The sequence below is a fragment of the Anser brachyrhynchus genome (assembly GCF_964034855.1).
Source record: "Anser brachyrhynchus genome assembly, chromosome: 26".
Taxonomy (NCBI): domain Eukaryota; kingdom Metazoa; phylum Chordata; class Aves; order Anseriformes; family Anatidae; genus Anser; species Anser brachyrhynchus.
Genome location: NC_137719.1, coordinates 1373432 through 1387576, shown reverse-complemented (window position 1 = coordinate 1387576; position 14145 = coordinate 1373432). Strand labels below are relative to the sequence as shown.

Below are 14145 nucleotides of genomic sequence, written 5' to 3'. Positions count from 1 at the left end.
ATAACTAGGAATCTATTTACTCGAGAAGACCCTTTTGTAAGGAAAAATCCTACACACGTGCACTGGAGTTTGATACTAATCCATCTGTTGGAAACCACTGGAAAACAATGGAAAGCTATTCTAAGACGAAGTACCCTCATTCTAATGCAAAAAGTCACAGCCCTAGAGTGAGAGACCCCAGCCCAACAGGAGACCCTTCCCCTCTGAGGATGCGCAGAATCATTTTGTCATGTCAGCCGTAGGCTAATTCTGGAACCTGTGAGAAGTTAGGGGATTGTACTAGCATGGAAATGTAGTGATAAAAGATTGTATCAAGCGTGGCGTGGAAAATCTTTCCATGTGCTGGCTTTGTGGGAAACCACCTGGTACCCAGACTCGCGCAGTTCTGAAAGAAAACTGTGTCTCGACCTGGTGTCTGGATTGGCTTCTTGCGCATCGGGTAACAAATCCAAACTTTTCTCGGACAACTTGGCGAGCTGTAAATCTCTGGCACTGCCAGCATCGGGGCACACCTTTCTAAAACCTTTTAGCAGCGCCGTAGGATACCACATTTGTTCAGGGCTGAATTCCAAAGCCATCGGAGGTGGCAATCGTGATAAAAACCGGCCCACATCCCCCCCCAGCCCTTGCCACATGTAGCCATCCTGCCTCAGGGCTGATCGCTGGCTGGAATTTTTAACTCCTTGTCTAACCACAGAGGTTGTCATTCGGGGACAAATACTGGGTTAAGTTCACCGTCGGTGCAAGAGGAGCACGTGCTACCTGCAAATGGGCAAAACCATCAACAAACATAGGCCAGCCCCCAGGGATCATAAACAACAAGAAAGGGATTAAGAAAAAGCACCGAAAAAGCACAGAAAAACAACACTAGAAAGGAAAAAATCAACATTGTGACCAGCAACTATCAATCTCAGAGAAAGCTTATAAGAAACACTCTTTTAAAACATTCCGGTCAGATGTGACGTTAGCTCAACCCTTTGTGCCCCAGCTTGGCTGCCAAAAAGTCTGTTGTGGTGTAACCCGGCAGGCCGCTCAGCACCACACATCTGTTCGCTCACGTCCCCCCAGCCTGAGTGAACATGCAGAGAATCGGAAGGAAAATAAAAGCTCATAGGCATTGATAAAGAGTTTAATAATAAAGGAATAGAAAATAATAATACAAATCATACAATACATTAAAAAGACAATCAATAAAATTTATTAATGTAAACAATTTTTTCCCAGCCTAATGCTCTCCTATCACCACCATGATCACAACATCACAAAATATCACAAAAAATCCACCATGATCACAATATCACAAAATCACCTAGCAATTTCCCATCCCATCATTTCACACTAATGAATCCCCATCACCGTCATGACTTCCCATCCCACTGATCATTTCCTATCCCAGCAACCTCCCATTGCTGATCCCAAGGCTCAGTTCCCAACTCCCATCCATCCATCCATCCATCCATCCATCCATCCATCCATCCATCCATCCATCCATCCATCCATCCACCCATTTTCTCCCGTCCGTGCTGGCCATGCCCACATCCATTCACGGACTGAGCATGGGCAGCGGGAGCGGGCTGCATTAAATCCCCTCGGCATCCCACTGCCAGAACAACTGCAGGCAGAGGCGTTGCTGAGTGAACACCTACACTAGAGGAATTTAAGAAAAAAGGCTATAAAGCAGAGAAAGGACCAGAAAGGAAGAAATAAGCTTTCAATCCCTGCCATTTTGTGTCCCAACAAGCAGTTCCCATGCCCAAACTTGCCCATGCCAGGTATTGCCCATCCCAACAGCTTCCATCGCAACACTCCCAACACTCATTCGTGACCCCCCCATCTCCCATCCCCCCCCGTTGCCCATCCCTGACAGTGAGAAACACTGACTAGCTACAGCACTAAAGAAGGGTAAGGGCAAGCGAGAGGGGAAAGGGCTGAAGAGTGCGGCTCAAGCTGGAGCAGGTGCCTGCAGAGGTCTCTGTGCCTGCGTGCTGAGCTCAGCACCACTGGGTGCTGCAGGGGCCGTCGAGGAGCGCAGGGTCACGGGTAGCCGGCATACTTGGCTATGGCCCCGTCTTTCTGCCGCTGCGCGAAGAATTGCACAGGGCCGATCTTCATCTGGTGGGCCGCCCGCTGCCGCTCCTCCTGGGCCAGCTGCTTCAGGCGCTCCCGCTCGGGACGCTGCTGCAGCGTGATGGGCACCGGCTCCTCCTGCTCCTCCAGCGGCGTGGGCGCCGCGTCACCGCCTGCCCAGGGCCCCACGCAGGGCACGTAGTCCACGCGGGGCCGTGCCAGGGGCTGCAGCATGCGCGGCTGTGTGGGCAGAGCCCCCCGCTGCGCTTGGCCCCCCGCGGCTGGCAGGCACAGCGCTCTGGGCGCCTGCTCTAGGGCAGCGTCCCCTGTTCACGCCGTGCTGCCTGGTGGTGCCGGCACCACCTTCTCTTTGCCGCCAGCTGGGGATTGGGGGGCAGCGGGCACAGCTGGCACTGTCTGCGCGGCGCTGGGCATCGTGCTGGGGCTGCTGGAGGTGGGCTGCGGCTGCACGCAGGGCAGCTGGCGCCCTGGCCCCAGCGCCTTCGCCCTGGCCCCCAGCGGCTGCAAAGTCTCGCTGGGGGTCTTTGTGCCCCGGCGCTGGCGCTGCAGCGTCTTGGCCCTGACGCCTTGGGGACAGAGGCTGTCCTGGGGCCGCACGGCACCGGGCTCCGCGCTCGGAGTCTCCGGCAGCAGCCGCGCTCTGCGGGGAGGCGGCGACGCTGCTCCTTGCCCCCCAGCAGCCCCCGGGCTTCGGGCTCTCTTGCTGGGCGCCCGGCTGTTGTTGGTCGCTGGCTGCTGCCTGCCACTGCCGTCTTTCCTGCTGCTGCCACGGCGTCCTGGGGCCTTGGACATCCTGGCGTCCCTGGCACGGCGTCCCTGGCAAGGCGTCTTGGGGCCTTGGAGACCCTGGCCCAGCAGCATCTTCCTGTCCTTGCCGGGGGGTTTCTCTGTTGCTGGTCTCTTGGGCTGGGAGCTCTCCGCTGTCCCGGGGGTGCTGGTGGGCGCGCGGCGCTTGGCCCCCCGCTTGGTGCCGGTGGACGCAGGGGCAGCCAGGGGGCTCTTGAGGGGACCCAGGGGGCATTTGGGCAGGGGTGTCCTCTGCTCACTGAGGACTTGGGTGTCAGGGGACCTCTTGGGGGGACTCAGGGGGGGTTTGGGCAGGGGTCTACTAGGGGAACTGAGGACCTGGGTGTCAGGGGACCTCCTGGGGGGACTCAGGGGTGGACTGGGTAGGGGTCTACTAAGGGCACCGGGCAGGGGACTGGCTGCAGGGCTGAGCGGGGGGCTCAATGCCAGCACAACAGGGGACTGCACCAACAGCCCACCCCCAACCTTCTCGGGGTACACCCCAGGGGTTGAGGGTACCTCACCGAGGGCTCCTGTGGCTTCCAGTCCCTGCGTGCTCGGCTCCTCGATGTCCTCGGAGAGGTCGGGCAGCTGGGAGAGGAGGCGGCTGAGGGCAGGACTGCTGGGCGAATCGGGGAAGGCGTCCTGGGGCTCCACGGCCTCGAGCCAGCTGAACAGCTCCTCCGTGCCGGGGATGTCCAGGTCGGCCAGGAGCTGGTCCTGCAGGTGCTGCAGCAGCTGGCTGTCCCCTGCCAGCTCTGGAAAGGCCTCGGCGAAGGCATCAGGGCCCAGCTCGGGCAGCTGCGGGGGCTCCTCAGGCACCTGCGGGGCTGTCGCCGCTGAGGACGAAGCAAGAAAATCCCCCAAGACGGGCGATGTCAGCTTTCCCATGGCTCATGGGTGTGGGGCGACAACGGGGCGGCTGTGCCAGCGCCAAACTCACCGTCGGGCGTCGCCGTCTGGGTGCTGCGGGTCGATGGAGCCAGGAAAGGCTCGGGGGGAGTGGGGTCAGGCAGCGGGGGCCCCTGGTCCTCGCTGAGCCCCACGGCGTGGTCGCAGGGCTCCGGCAGCTGCCCCTGGCTGCTGGTCACGGTGCGGGGCGTGGGGAGCGCCTGCCCCCGGAGCCGAGGCCCCGGGACGAGGGGTGGCGGGGGCCTGCGGTGGGCGGGGGCCTGCAACAGGCAGGTGCCTGCGGGGTGCAGGGGCTCCCCGTGGAGCACGGCCCTGGGCCCCAGCCCCAGCGCATGGTGGGGCACCAGTGTCCCCGTCACCATGGGCTGTCCGCACTGGCAGACAGGGGCACAGGGAAGAGCGGTGTGGGGGAGCTGCCCCATGGGGGGGAGCTGCACCGGCTGCAGGTTATGCCCCATGGGGGGGAGCTGCACCGGCTGCAGGTGGTGCCCCTCGGGTGGGAGGTGCACCGGCTGCAGGATATGCTCCTCGGGTGGGAGCTGCACCACCTGCAGGTTATGCCCCACGGGGGAGAGCTGCACCGGCTGCAGGATATGCTCCTCGGGTGGGAGGTGCACCACCTGCAGGTTATGCCCCACGGGGGGGAGCTGCACCACATGCAGGTTATGCCCCACGGGGGGGAGCTGCACCGGCTGCAGGATATGCCCCACAGGGGGGAGCTGCACCAGATGCAGGTGGTGCCCCTCGGGTGGGAGGTGCCCCCCAGGTGGCAGCTGCGCCACGGGTGGGAGCTGCAGCACCTGCCCCTGGACCTCCGGCACCACGTGCCAGACGGTGGCCTGGGGCAGCGCGTAGGAGAGGGTGGGTACCTGGGGGGGCTGCAAGGGCACCGCCATCGCTCCGGGGAAGGAGGGCAGCAGCCAGGCAGCCACCGTTGGCGGCTCAGCTAGGACAACGAAGGGGGAGTTGGGCGTCTGCGGCACCGGCGGCAGCCGTCTGGGGAATCTCTCTGTGAGGAAAAAGGGCGCTGGGCTGAGCTCTCGGGCGCTGGGCTCGCCGGCAGGGCCGCAGCCCCGGGAGGAGCGGGAGCCCGCTGCTGTACCTGCCATGGTCGCTGGAGAGTGGGGCGGTTCGTTGGGGAACCCGGGCAACGGGGGCTCCGCCCCAACGGCTGACCAGCCCCTCACCGCCATCTTGGTGAGGACTGCAGTTTCTCTACCCAAGCAGGCTTCCCAGCGCCATCAGTTTCCATCCCCATGAGCCTTTCCCGTCCCAGTCTTCATTTGCCAGGCCCAGGGGGGTTTCGCACTCCAACACTTTCCCCTCCCAAGGATTTTCCATCCCAAGACTTTTCCATCCCAAGACTTTTCATCCTCCCGGCGATTTCCCATCCTGACAGTTTCACAGCCCAATAGATTCCCATGCAAACTATTTCCCATCAGCACGAAGCGTTTCTTAATCCCATGAGATCTCATCCCAAAGACTTCCCATCCCTTGGATTTCTTTTCCAACTATTTCCTACCCCAATGAATCGTACCCACCCCATTCAAGATTTCCCATCCCAATAATTTCCCATCCCAAGAGAGATTTCCCTACCCCAATGCTTTTCCTTTCCAATGATTTCCTCCCCAAGGAAGATTTCCCATCCCAATGCCTTTCCTTAAGGATGACTTCCTCCCCAAGGAAGGTATCTCATCCCAATGCTTTTCCTTCCCAAGGAAGCTTTCCCGTCTCTTTCATTTCCTAGCCCCATGGCTTTCCAGCCCAAGGAAGTCTTCCCATCCCAGCAATCATTTCTCATCCCACTCATCATTTCCCATCCCCACGATTTCCCATTTTCACCATCCAAAAGACAGCTTAGCCAGCCCACAGCTAGAGAGAGATCCCAACAGGGATTTGCACGATTCTGGTAGATTCAAGGGCATGGACACTTGGCGTGCTAACGATTGCACTTTATTCCAGAGCAACACAGATCAGCGGTACCAAGAGCGCTATGATGAATCTGGCGAAGATGTAGATAGATGGTTCTTGCAGGTATTACCAGGAAATAAACAGGTGTCTGCACTTCTCTCTAGCTACCTTAGTAAAAGATCGGAAGGGTAGAGCACTAATTAACAGTAGCATTATTAGAGGCACTACTGTGGCAGTGAAAATCCATCAGGAGGGCCAACTTACCAATGCCTGCAAGGCAAATGCACTTAGGATGGGTTTTCTTTGTCAAGACTAAACTTACAAGAGGTTCAAGCTCTCCGCAGCAGTAGCTGTGCCCGCAGGACTCAGGTGCTGCCTCGGCCAGCAGGCCCAGGCAGGTGGGGCACGTCTCATCCCCGGGGGCCTCTGCTGTCAGCCCGCGGGGCGGCTGGCTCGTGCTGCCCGCGGCCTCCCTGCCGTGGAGATGCTCGGCCACCGGGATGGAGGCTGCCCACTCCTAAGCACCTCTAACCAGCAGGACCTCGAACCCTGAAGTCTCCTCTTCCACCAGCAGGACGTCAGCGTCTCTTGTTCCACCAGCAGGACATCGGCGTCTCCTATTCCACCACCAAGACCTCCATGCCTTGAGTGCCACCAGCAGTACTCCATGCGAGCTGGACGCTCAGGGCACTTATGGCCACCCACCTTTGTGAGGTCAAAGGCTGACAGTGACTCTCTGCTGACCTCACACGGCTCTCGGGCACCCCGATGGCAGCACTGACGGCGCTAAGCTGACTGCCATGAGCAAAGGCTGACATGAAATGGCTGCTGCGCAACGCCAGGAGCAATGTCTGCCGGGCCGGGGGTTCGGATGGGAGCTCGGCCTTCGGCCTGGGAACTGCGCCTGGGAGCCAGGGACGTCCTCGATGTGCAGCTGGACACCTGGGCCTGAGAAAGCAAGGTTTCTTGAAAGAAAATTGGAAACATCGTCACCTAGTGGCTGTCTCAGGGGGACGGATCGAAACGCACAGCATCTCTTGGTTACCTGAAGTGCTGGTGTCCTACGCCCTCGTATGTCTCAATGACATAAAAAGGGACAGATTTTTACCCCAAATGCAGCTCCTTTCTGTGGGAAGCTTCCCGTGCTGCGCATCCTCCTCTCTTTCTAGCGTGTGGCTTCGACTTTAGGCGTGTTGTTTTTTCTCCTTGTGAGAAACAAAGTTGTGTTTTTGCAATAGAAGGTGTTTTTGCAGTGGAAAAATCCACTAACCTTGCATATGCAAAAGTGGCATTGTGTGTGGCATAGCAGTGGGGACTCTGTTAAGCAGATAAGGGGAAGGTCCCACTGTCCCAAAATCACGAGGATAGCTAAGAAAAACAGGATGAGCAGTGCGAGATCAGTAAAAGCAAAGATCACGGGCCCTCTAGTCACAAGAGAAGAAGGAAAAAATAAAAGGATAAGGAGAAATTAACGGTTGGTCAAATAAAATTGTACATATATGGTATAGTAGTGCGTCGAGTAGGCTGTGAGCCTGTAGTACTCAGCCAATGAAGAAACAGGGGAGAAATCAGGTGTCGGGTAATAGGGAATACACGGTTATGATAAACTTTTACTGCGCACTCCTGCTTGCAGGACGCCCGCCATTGCAATCGCGAATAAAAAAGCTCCACAGAAGATCCTGTCTGAAGAAAATTATTGAGATTTTTCTCAGGGTTTAGGGGCTCGTCCCGGATCTTGTTGCCTACCAGAGAGTTCTTGCTACCACAGACAGGAAGGTGCACCCTCTGATTTCAGCGGTCCCGTCAGGGGTGGTGGCTTGTCTCGGGATGGCTGACAAAGGACTGAGACTGTTCATCTGAAGACAGGCTCTGAGAAGAAGTGGGGAGAAAGGAGGCCAATACAGACAGACCACAGAGCACAGCCCAGACACAGCCCAGCCAGAGCACGTACACAGCACAGAGCGCACAGACACAGCCCGGACACAGCACAGACACAGCACGGACACAGCACAGAGAGCACAGACACAGCCCAGCCAGAGCCCAGACACAGCTCAGACACAGCACAGAGAGCCCAGACACAGCCCGGACACAGCACAGACAGAGCCCAGCCAGAGCACAGACACAGCACAGGCACAGCACAGACGGAGCCCAGACAGAGCAGAGAGAGCACACACACAGCACAGAGCCCAGACACAGCACGGACAGAGCCCAGACACGGCCCAGACACAGCCCAGACACAGCCCAGACACAGCACGGACAGAGCCCAGACACGGCCCAGACACAGCACAGACACAGCACAGACACAGCACGGACACAGCACGGACAGAGCACGGACAGAGCACAGAGAGCACAGGCCCAGCACAGAGCACAGGCACAGCACAGACACAGCCCGGACACCGGAGCCGTTATCCCAGCATGGCAGCAGCAAGGTGACAATGTGCTCGCCTGGAGGACAGCTGAAATCTTTCCGCATGTCTCACAGCTCACCCAGAGATCGGGATCACCTGGTTACTGCTGCTTTTAGATGGTGGTCTTCAGCCTGCTGTTCCCTAGGACGGCCCTCCACTGGGGTAGTCTGCTTCGCCTTCCTATTGCTCCTTCCCCTTCTCAGTAGGACTTTCTTCCCTTACTAAACGAGATGACTTGTGCATCCATTCTTTCATCTTGTGTGTATCGGTGCCTGGGAATGCCACAGGGCAGTCCCCGGAGCCAGCTGTAGGGTCCGTCAGAGGGTTGGAGTGGCTGCAGGGCCTGTCAGCGGGGCTGGAGAGGCCGCAGGGCCCGTCAAAGGGGTTGGAGTGGCTGCGGGTAACATCCCAGGGCTCGGAAGGGCCTCAGAGCCCATCCCAGGGCTTGGAGGGCCTTCAGGGTGCGTCACAGGCTTGCATCAGATCAAGACGCATTTTCATAGACCCACACAATTTCTCTTGAAGGTGCTGAATTGTACTGAATAGTCTTCAAAACACACAGAGCAGACCCAGCAAACAAGCCGCTGGTGCTAGGAACTGGTTTTGTGTTGTTTGTTTGTTTGTTTGTTTTTCGTTAACTTTGTTTCATGAGAACAGATACCAAATGGGTATTTTCAGGCAAGGGCAAAGATGACCCTGGAGTTGAAGCTATCTAAAGGATGAATAACTAGGAATCTATTTACTCGAGAAGACCCTTTTGTAAGGAAAAATCCTACACACGTGCACTGGAGTTTGATACTAATCCATTTGTTGGAAACCACTGGAAAACAATGGAAAGCTATTCTAAGACGAAGTACCCTCATTCTAATACAAAAAATCACAGCCCTAGAGTGAGAGACCCCAGCCCAAGAGGAGACCCTTCCCCTCTGAGGATGCGCAGAATCATTTTGTCATGTCAGCCGTAGGCTAATTCTGGAACCTGTGAGAAGTTAGGGGATTGTACTAGCATGGAAATGTAGTGATAAAAGATTGTATCAAGCGTGGCGTGGAAAATCTTTCCATGTGCTGGCTTTGTGGGAAACCACCTGGTACCCAGACTCGCGCAGTTCTGAAAGAAAACTGTGTCTCGACCTGGTGTCTGGATTGGCTTCTTGCGCATCGGGTAACAAATCCAAACTTTTCTCGGACAGCTTGGCGAGCTGTAAATCTCTGGCACTGCCAGCATCGGGGCACACCTTTCTAAAACCTTTTAGCAGCGCCGTAGGATACCACATTTGTTCAGGGCTGAATTCCAAAGCCATCGGAGGTGGCAATCGTGATAAAAACCGGCCCACATCCCCCCCCAGCCCTTGCCACATGTAGCCATCCTGCCTCAGGGCTGATCGCTGGCTGGAATTTTTAACTCCTTGTCTAACCACAGAGGTTGTCATTCGGGGACAAATACTGGGTTAAGTTCACCGTCGGTGCAAGAGGAGCACGTGCTACCTGCAAATGGGCAAAACCATCAACAAACATAGGCCAGCCCCCAGGGATCATAAACAACAAGAAAGGGATTAAGAAAAAGCACCGAAAAAGCACAGAAAAACAACACTAGAAAGGAAAAAATCAACATTGTGACCAGCAACTATCAATCTCAGAGAAAGCTTATAAGAAACACTCTTTTAAAACATTCCGGTCAGATGTGACGTTAGCTCAACCCTTTGTGCCCCAGCTTGGCTGCCAAAAAGTCTGTTGTGGTGTAACCCGGCAGGCCGCTCAGCACCACACATCTGTTCGCTCACGTCCCCCCAGCCTGAGTGAACATGCAGAGAATCGGAAGGAAAATAAAAGCTCATAGGCATTGATAAAGAGTTTAATAATAAAGGAATAGAAAATAATAATACAAATCATACAATACATTAACAAGACAATCAATAAAATTTATTAATGTAAACAATTTTTTCCCAGCCTAATGCTCTCCTATCACCACCATGATCACAACATCACAAAATATCACAAAAAATCCACCATGATCACAATATCACAAAATCACCTAGCAATTTCCCATCCCATCATTTCACACTAATGAATCCCCATCACCGTCATGACTTCCCATCCCACTGATCATTTCCTATCCCAGCAACCTCCCATTGCTGATCCCAAGGCTCAGTTCCCAACTCCCATCCATCCATCCATCCATCCATCCATCCATCCATCCATCCATCCATCCATCCATCCACCCATTTTCTCCCGTCCGTGCTGGCCATGCCCACATCCATTCACGGACTGAGCATGGGCAGCGGGAGCGGGCTGCATTAAATCCCCTCGGCATCCCACTGCCAGAACAACTGCAGGCAGAGGCGTTGCTGAGTGAACACCTACACTAGAGGAATTTAAGAAAAAAGGCTATAAAGCAGAGAAAGGACCAGAAAGGAAGAAATAAGCTTTCAATCCCTGCCATTTTGTGTCCCAACAAGCAGTTCCCATGCCCAAACTTGCCCATGCCAGGTATTGCCCATCCCAACAGCTTCCATCGCAACACTCCCAACACTCATTCGTGACCCCCCCATCTCCCATCCCCCCCCGTTGCCCATCCCTGACAGTGAGAAACACTGACTAGCTACAGCACTAAAGAAGGGTAAGGGCAAGCGAGAGGGGAAAGGGCTGAAGAGTGCGGCTCAAGCTGGAGCAGGTGCCTGCAGAGGTCTCTGTGCCTGCGTGCTGAGCTCAGCACCACTGGGTGCTGCAGGGGCCGTCGAGGAGCGCAGGGTCACGGGTAGCCGGCATACTTGGCTATGGCCCCGTCTTTCTGCCGCTGCGCGAAGAATTGCACAGGGCCGATCTTCATCTGGTGGGCCGCCCGCTGCCGCTCCTCCTGGGCCAGCTGCTTCAGGCGCTCCCGCTCGGGACGCTGCTGCAGCGTGATGGGCACCGGCTCCTCCTGCTCCTCCAGCGGCGTGGGCGCCGCGTCACCGCCTGCCCAGGGCCCCACGCAGGGCACGTAGTCCACGCAGGGCCGTGCCAGGGGCTGCAGCATGCGCGGCTGTGTGGGCAGAGCCCCCCGCTGCGCTTGGCCCCCCGCGGCTGGCAGGCACAGCGCTCTGGGCGCCTGCTCTAGGGCAGCGTCCCCTGTTCACGCCGTGCTGCCTGGTGGTGCCGGCACCACCTTCTCTTTGCCGCCAGCTGGGGATTGGGGGGCAGCGGGCACAGTGCTGGAGCCTGGCACTGTCTGCGCAGCGCTGGGCATCGTGCTGGGGCTGCTGGAGGTGGGCTGCGGCTGCACGCAGGGCAGCTGGCGCACTGGCCCCAGCGCCTTCGCCCTGACCCCCAGCGGCTGCAAAGTCTCGCTGGGGGTCTTTGTGCCCCGGCGCTGGCGCCGCAGCGTCTTGGCCCTGACGCCTTGGGGACAGAGGCTGTCCTGGGGCCGCACGGCACCGGGCTCCGCGCTCGGAGTCTCCGGCAGCAGCCGCGCTCTGCGGGGAGGCGGCGACGCTGCTCCTTGCCCCCCAGCAGCCCCCGGGCTTCGGGCTCTCTTGCTGGGCGCCCGGCTGTTGTTGGTCGCTGGCTGCTGCCTGCCGCTGCCGTCTTTCCTGCTGCTGCCACGGCGTCCTGGGGCCTTGGACATCCTGGCGTCCCTGGCACGGCGTCCCTGGCAAGGCGTCTTGGGGCCTTGGAGACCCTGGCCCAGCAGCATCTTCCTGTCCTTGCTGGGGGGTTTCTCTGTTGCTGGTCTCTTGGGCTGGGAGCTCTCCGCTGTCCCGGGGGTGCTGGTGGGCGCGCGGCGCTTGGCCCCCCGCTTGGTGCCGGTGGACGCAGGGGCAGCCAGGGGGCTCTTGAGGGGACCCAGGGGGCATTTGGGCAGGGGTGTCCTCTGCTCACTGAGGACTTGGGTGTCAGGGGACCTCTTGGGGGGACTCAGGGGGGGTTTGGGCAGGGGTCTACTAGGGGAACTGAGGACCTGGGTGTCAGGGGACCTCCTGGGGGGACTCAGGGGTGGACTGGGTAGGGGTCTACTAAGGGCACCGGGCAGGGGACTGGCTGCAGGGCTGAGCGGGGGGCTCAATGCCAGCACAACAGGGGACTGCACCAACAGCCCACCCCCAACCTTCTCGGGGTACACCCCAGGGGTTGAGGGTACCTCACCGAGGGCTCCTGTGGCTTCCAGTCCCTGCGTGCTCGGCTCCTCGATGTCCTCGGAGAGGTCGGGCAGCTGGGAGAGGAGGCGGCTGAGGGCAGGACTGCTGGGCGAATCGGGGAAGGCGTCCTGGGGCTCCACGGCCTCGAGCCAGCTGAACAGCTCCTCCGTGCCGGGGATGTCCAGGTCGGCCAGGAGCTGGTCCTGCAGGTGCTGCAGCAGCTGGCTGTCCCCTGCCAGCTCTGGAAAGGCCTCGGCGAAGGCATCAGGGCCCAGCTCGGGCAGCTGCGGGGGCTCCTCAGGCACCTGCGGGGCTGTCGCCGCTGAGGACGAAGCAAGAAAATCCCCCAAGACGGGCGATGTCAGCTTTCCCATGGCTCATGGGTGTGGGGCGACAACGGGGCGGCTGTGCCAGCGCCAAACTCACCGTCGGGCGTCGCCGTCTGGGTGCTGCGGGTCGATGGAGCCAGGAAAGGCTCGGGGGGAGTGGGGTCAGGCAGCGGGGGCCCCTGGTCCTCGCTGAGCCCCACGGCGTGGTCGCAGGGCTCCGGCAGCTGCCCCTGGCTGCTGGTCACGGTGCGGGGCGTGGGGAGCGCCTGCCCCCGGAGCCGAGGCCCCGGGACGAGGGGTGGCGGGGGCCTGCGGTGGGCGGGGGCCTGCAACAGGCAGGTGCCTGCGGGGTGCAGGGGCTCCCCGTGGAGCACGGCCCTGGGCCCCAGCCCCAGCGCATGGTGGGGCACCAGTGTCCCCGTCACCATGGGCTGTCCGCACTGGCAGACAGGGGCACAGGGAAGAGCGGTGTGGGGGAGCTGCCCCACGGGGGGGAGCTGCACCACCTGCAGGTTATGCCCCACGGGTGGGAGGTGCACCACCTGCAGGTTATGCTCCTCGGGTGGGAGCTGCACCGGCTGCAGGATATACTCCTCGGGTGGGAGCTGCACCACCTGCAGGTTATGCCCCACGGGGGGGAGCTGCACCGGCTGCAGGATATGCCCCACAGGGGGGAGCTGCACCAGATGCAGGTGGTGCCCCTCGGGTGGGAGGTGCCCCCCAGGTGGCAGCTGCGCCACGGGTGGGAGCTGCAGCACCTGCCCCTGGACCTCCGGCACCACGTGCCAGACGGTGGCCTGGGGCAGCGCGTAGGAGAGGGTGGGTACCTGGGGGGGCTGCAAGGGCACCGCCATCGCTCCGGGGAAGGAGGGCAGCAGCCAGGCAGCCACCGTTGGCGGCTCAGCTGGGACAACGAAGGGGGAGTTGGGCGTCTGCGGCACCGGCGGCAGCCGTCTGGGGAATCTCTCTGTGAGGAAAAAGGGCGCTGGGCTGAGCTCTCGGGCGCTGGGCTCGCCGGCAGGGCCGCAGCCCCGGGAGGAGCGGGAGCCTGCTGCTGTACCTGCCATGGTCGCTGGAGAGTGGGGCGGTCGGTTGGGGAACCCGGGCAACGGGGGCTCCGCCCCAACGGCTGACCAGCCCCTCACCGCCATCTTGGTGAGGACTGCAGTTTCTCTACCCAAGCAGGCTTCCCAGCGCCATCAGTTTCCATCCCCATGAGCCTTTCCCGTCCCAGTCCTCATTTGCCAGGCCCAGGGGGGTTTCGCACTCCAACACTTTCCCTCCCAAGGATTTTCCATCCCAAGACTTTTCCATCCCAAGACTTTTCATCCTCCCGGCGATTTCCCATCCCGACAGTTTCACAGCCCAACAGATTCCCATGCAAACTATTTCCCATCAGCACGAAGCGTTTCTTAATCCCATGAGATCTCATCCCAAAGACTTCCCATCCCTTGGATTTCTTTTCCAACTATTTCCTACCCCAATGAATCGTACCCACCCCATTCAAGATTTCCCATCCCAATAATTTCCCATCCCAAGAGAGATTTCCCTACCCCAATGCTTTTCCTTTCCAATGATTTCCTCCCCAAGGAAGAT

The 14145-nt window shown here is 59.0% G+C and overlaps 1 protein-coding gene and 1 long non-coding RNA gene across 2 annotated transcripts; both read right to left on the bottom strand.

The window, feature by feature from the left end:
- Positions 1-5722: 5722 nt before the first annotated feature.
- LOC308182852 lies at positions 5723-7475 on the bottom strand. Its single transcript, XR_013942130.1, has 2 exons — positions 6403-7475; positions 5723-6314 (listed from the first exon to the last, which is right to left on the bottom strand). It is a non-coding gene; the product is annotated as an uncharacterized lncRNA (long non-coding RNA).
- A 4358-nt stretch (positions 7476-11833) lies between these two features.
- LOC308183048 (uncharacterized protein) lies at positions 11834-14145 on the bottom strand. The gene is made up of 2 exons (XM_080568585.1): positions 13218-14145; positions 11834-13055 (listed from the first exon to the last, which is right to left on the bottom strand). The coding sequence occupies exons 1-2, from the start codon at positions 13698-13700 to the stop codon at positions 12582-12584; spliced, it is 957 nt and encodes a 318-aa protein (XP_080424711.1). The 5' UTR covers positions 13701-14145; the 3' UTR covers positions 11834-12581.

Coding starts and splice junctions, on each gene's coding strand:
- LOC308183048 (XM_080568585.1), bottom strand. CDS start 13,700: ATGGCGGTGAGGGGCTGGTCAGCCGTTGGGGCGGAGCCCCCGTTGCCC. Junction 13,056..13,217: donor ATCTGGTGCAGCTCCCCCCT/GTGGGGCATATC, acceptor CATAACCTGCAG/GTGGTGCAGCTCCCCCCCGT.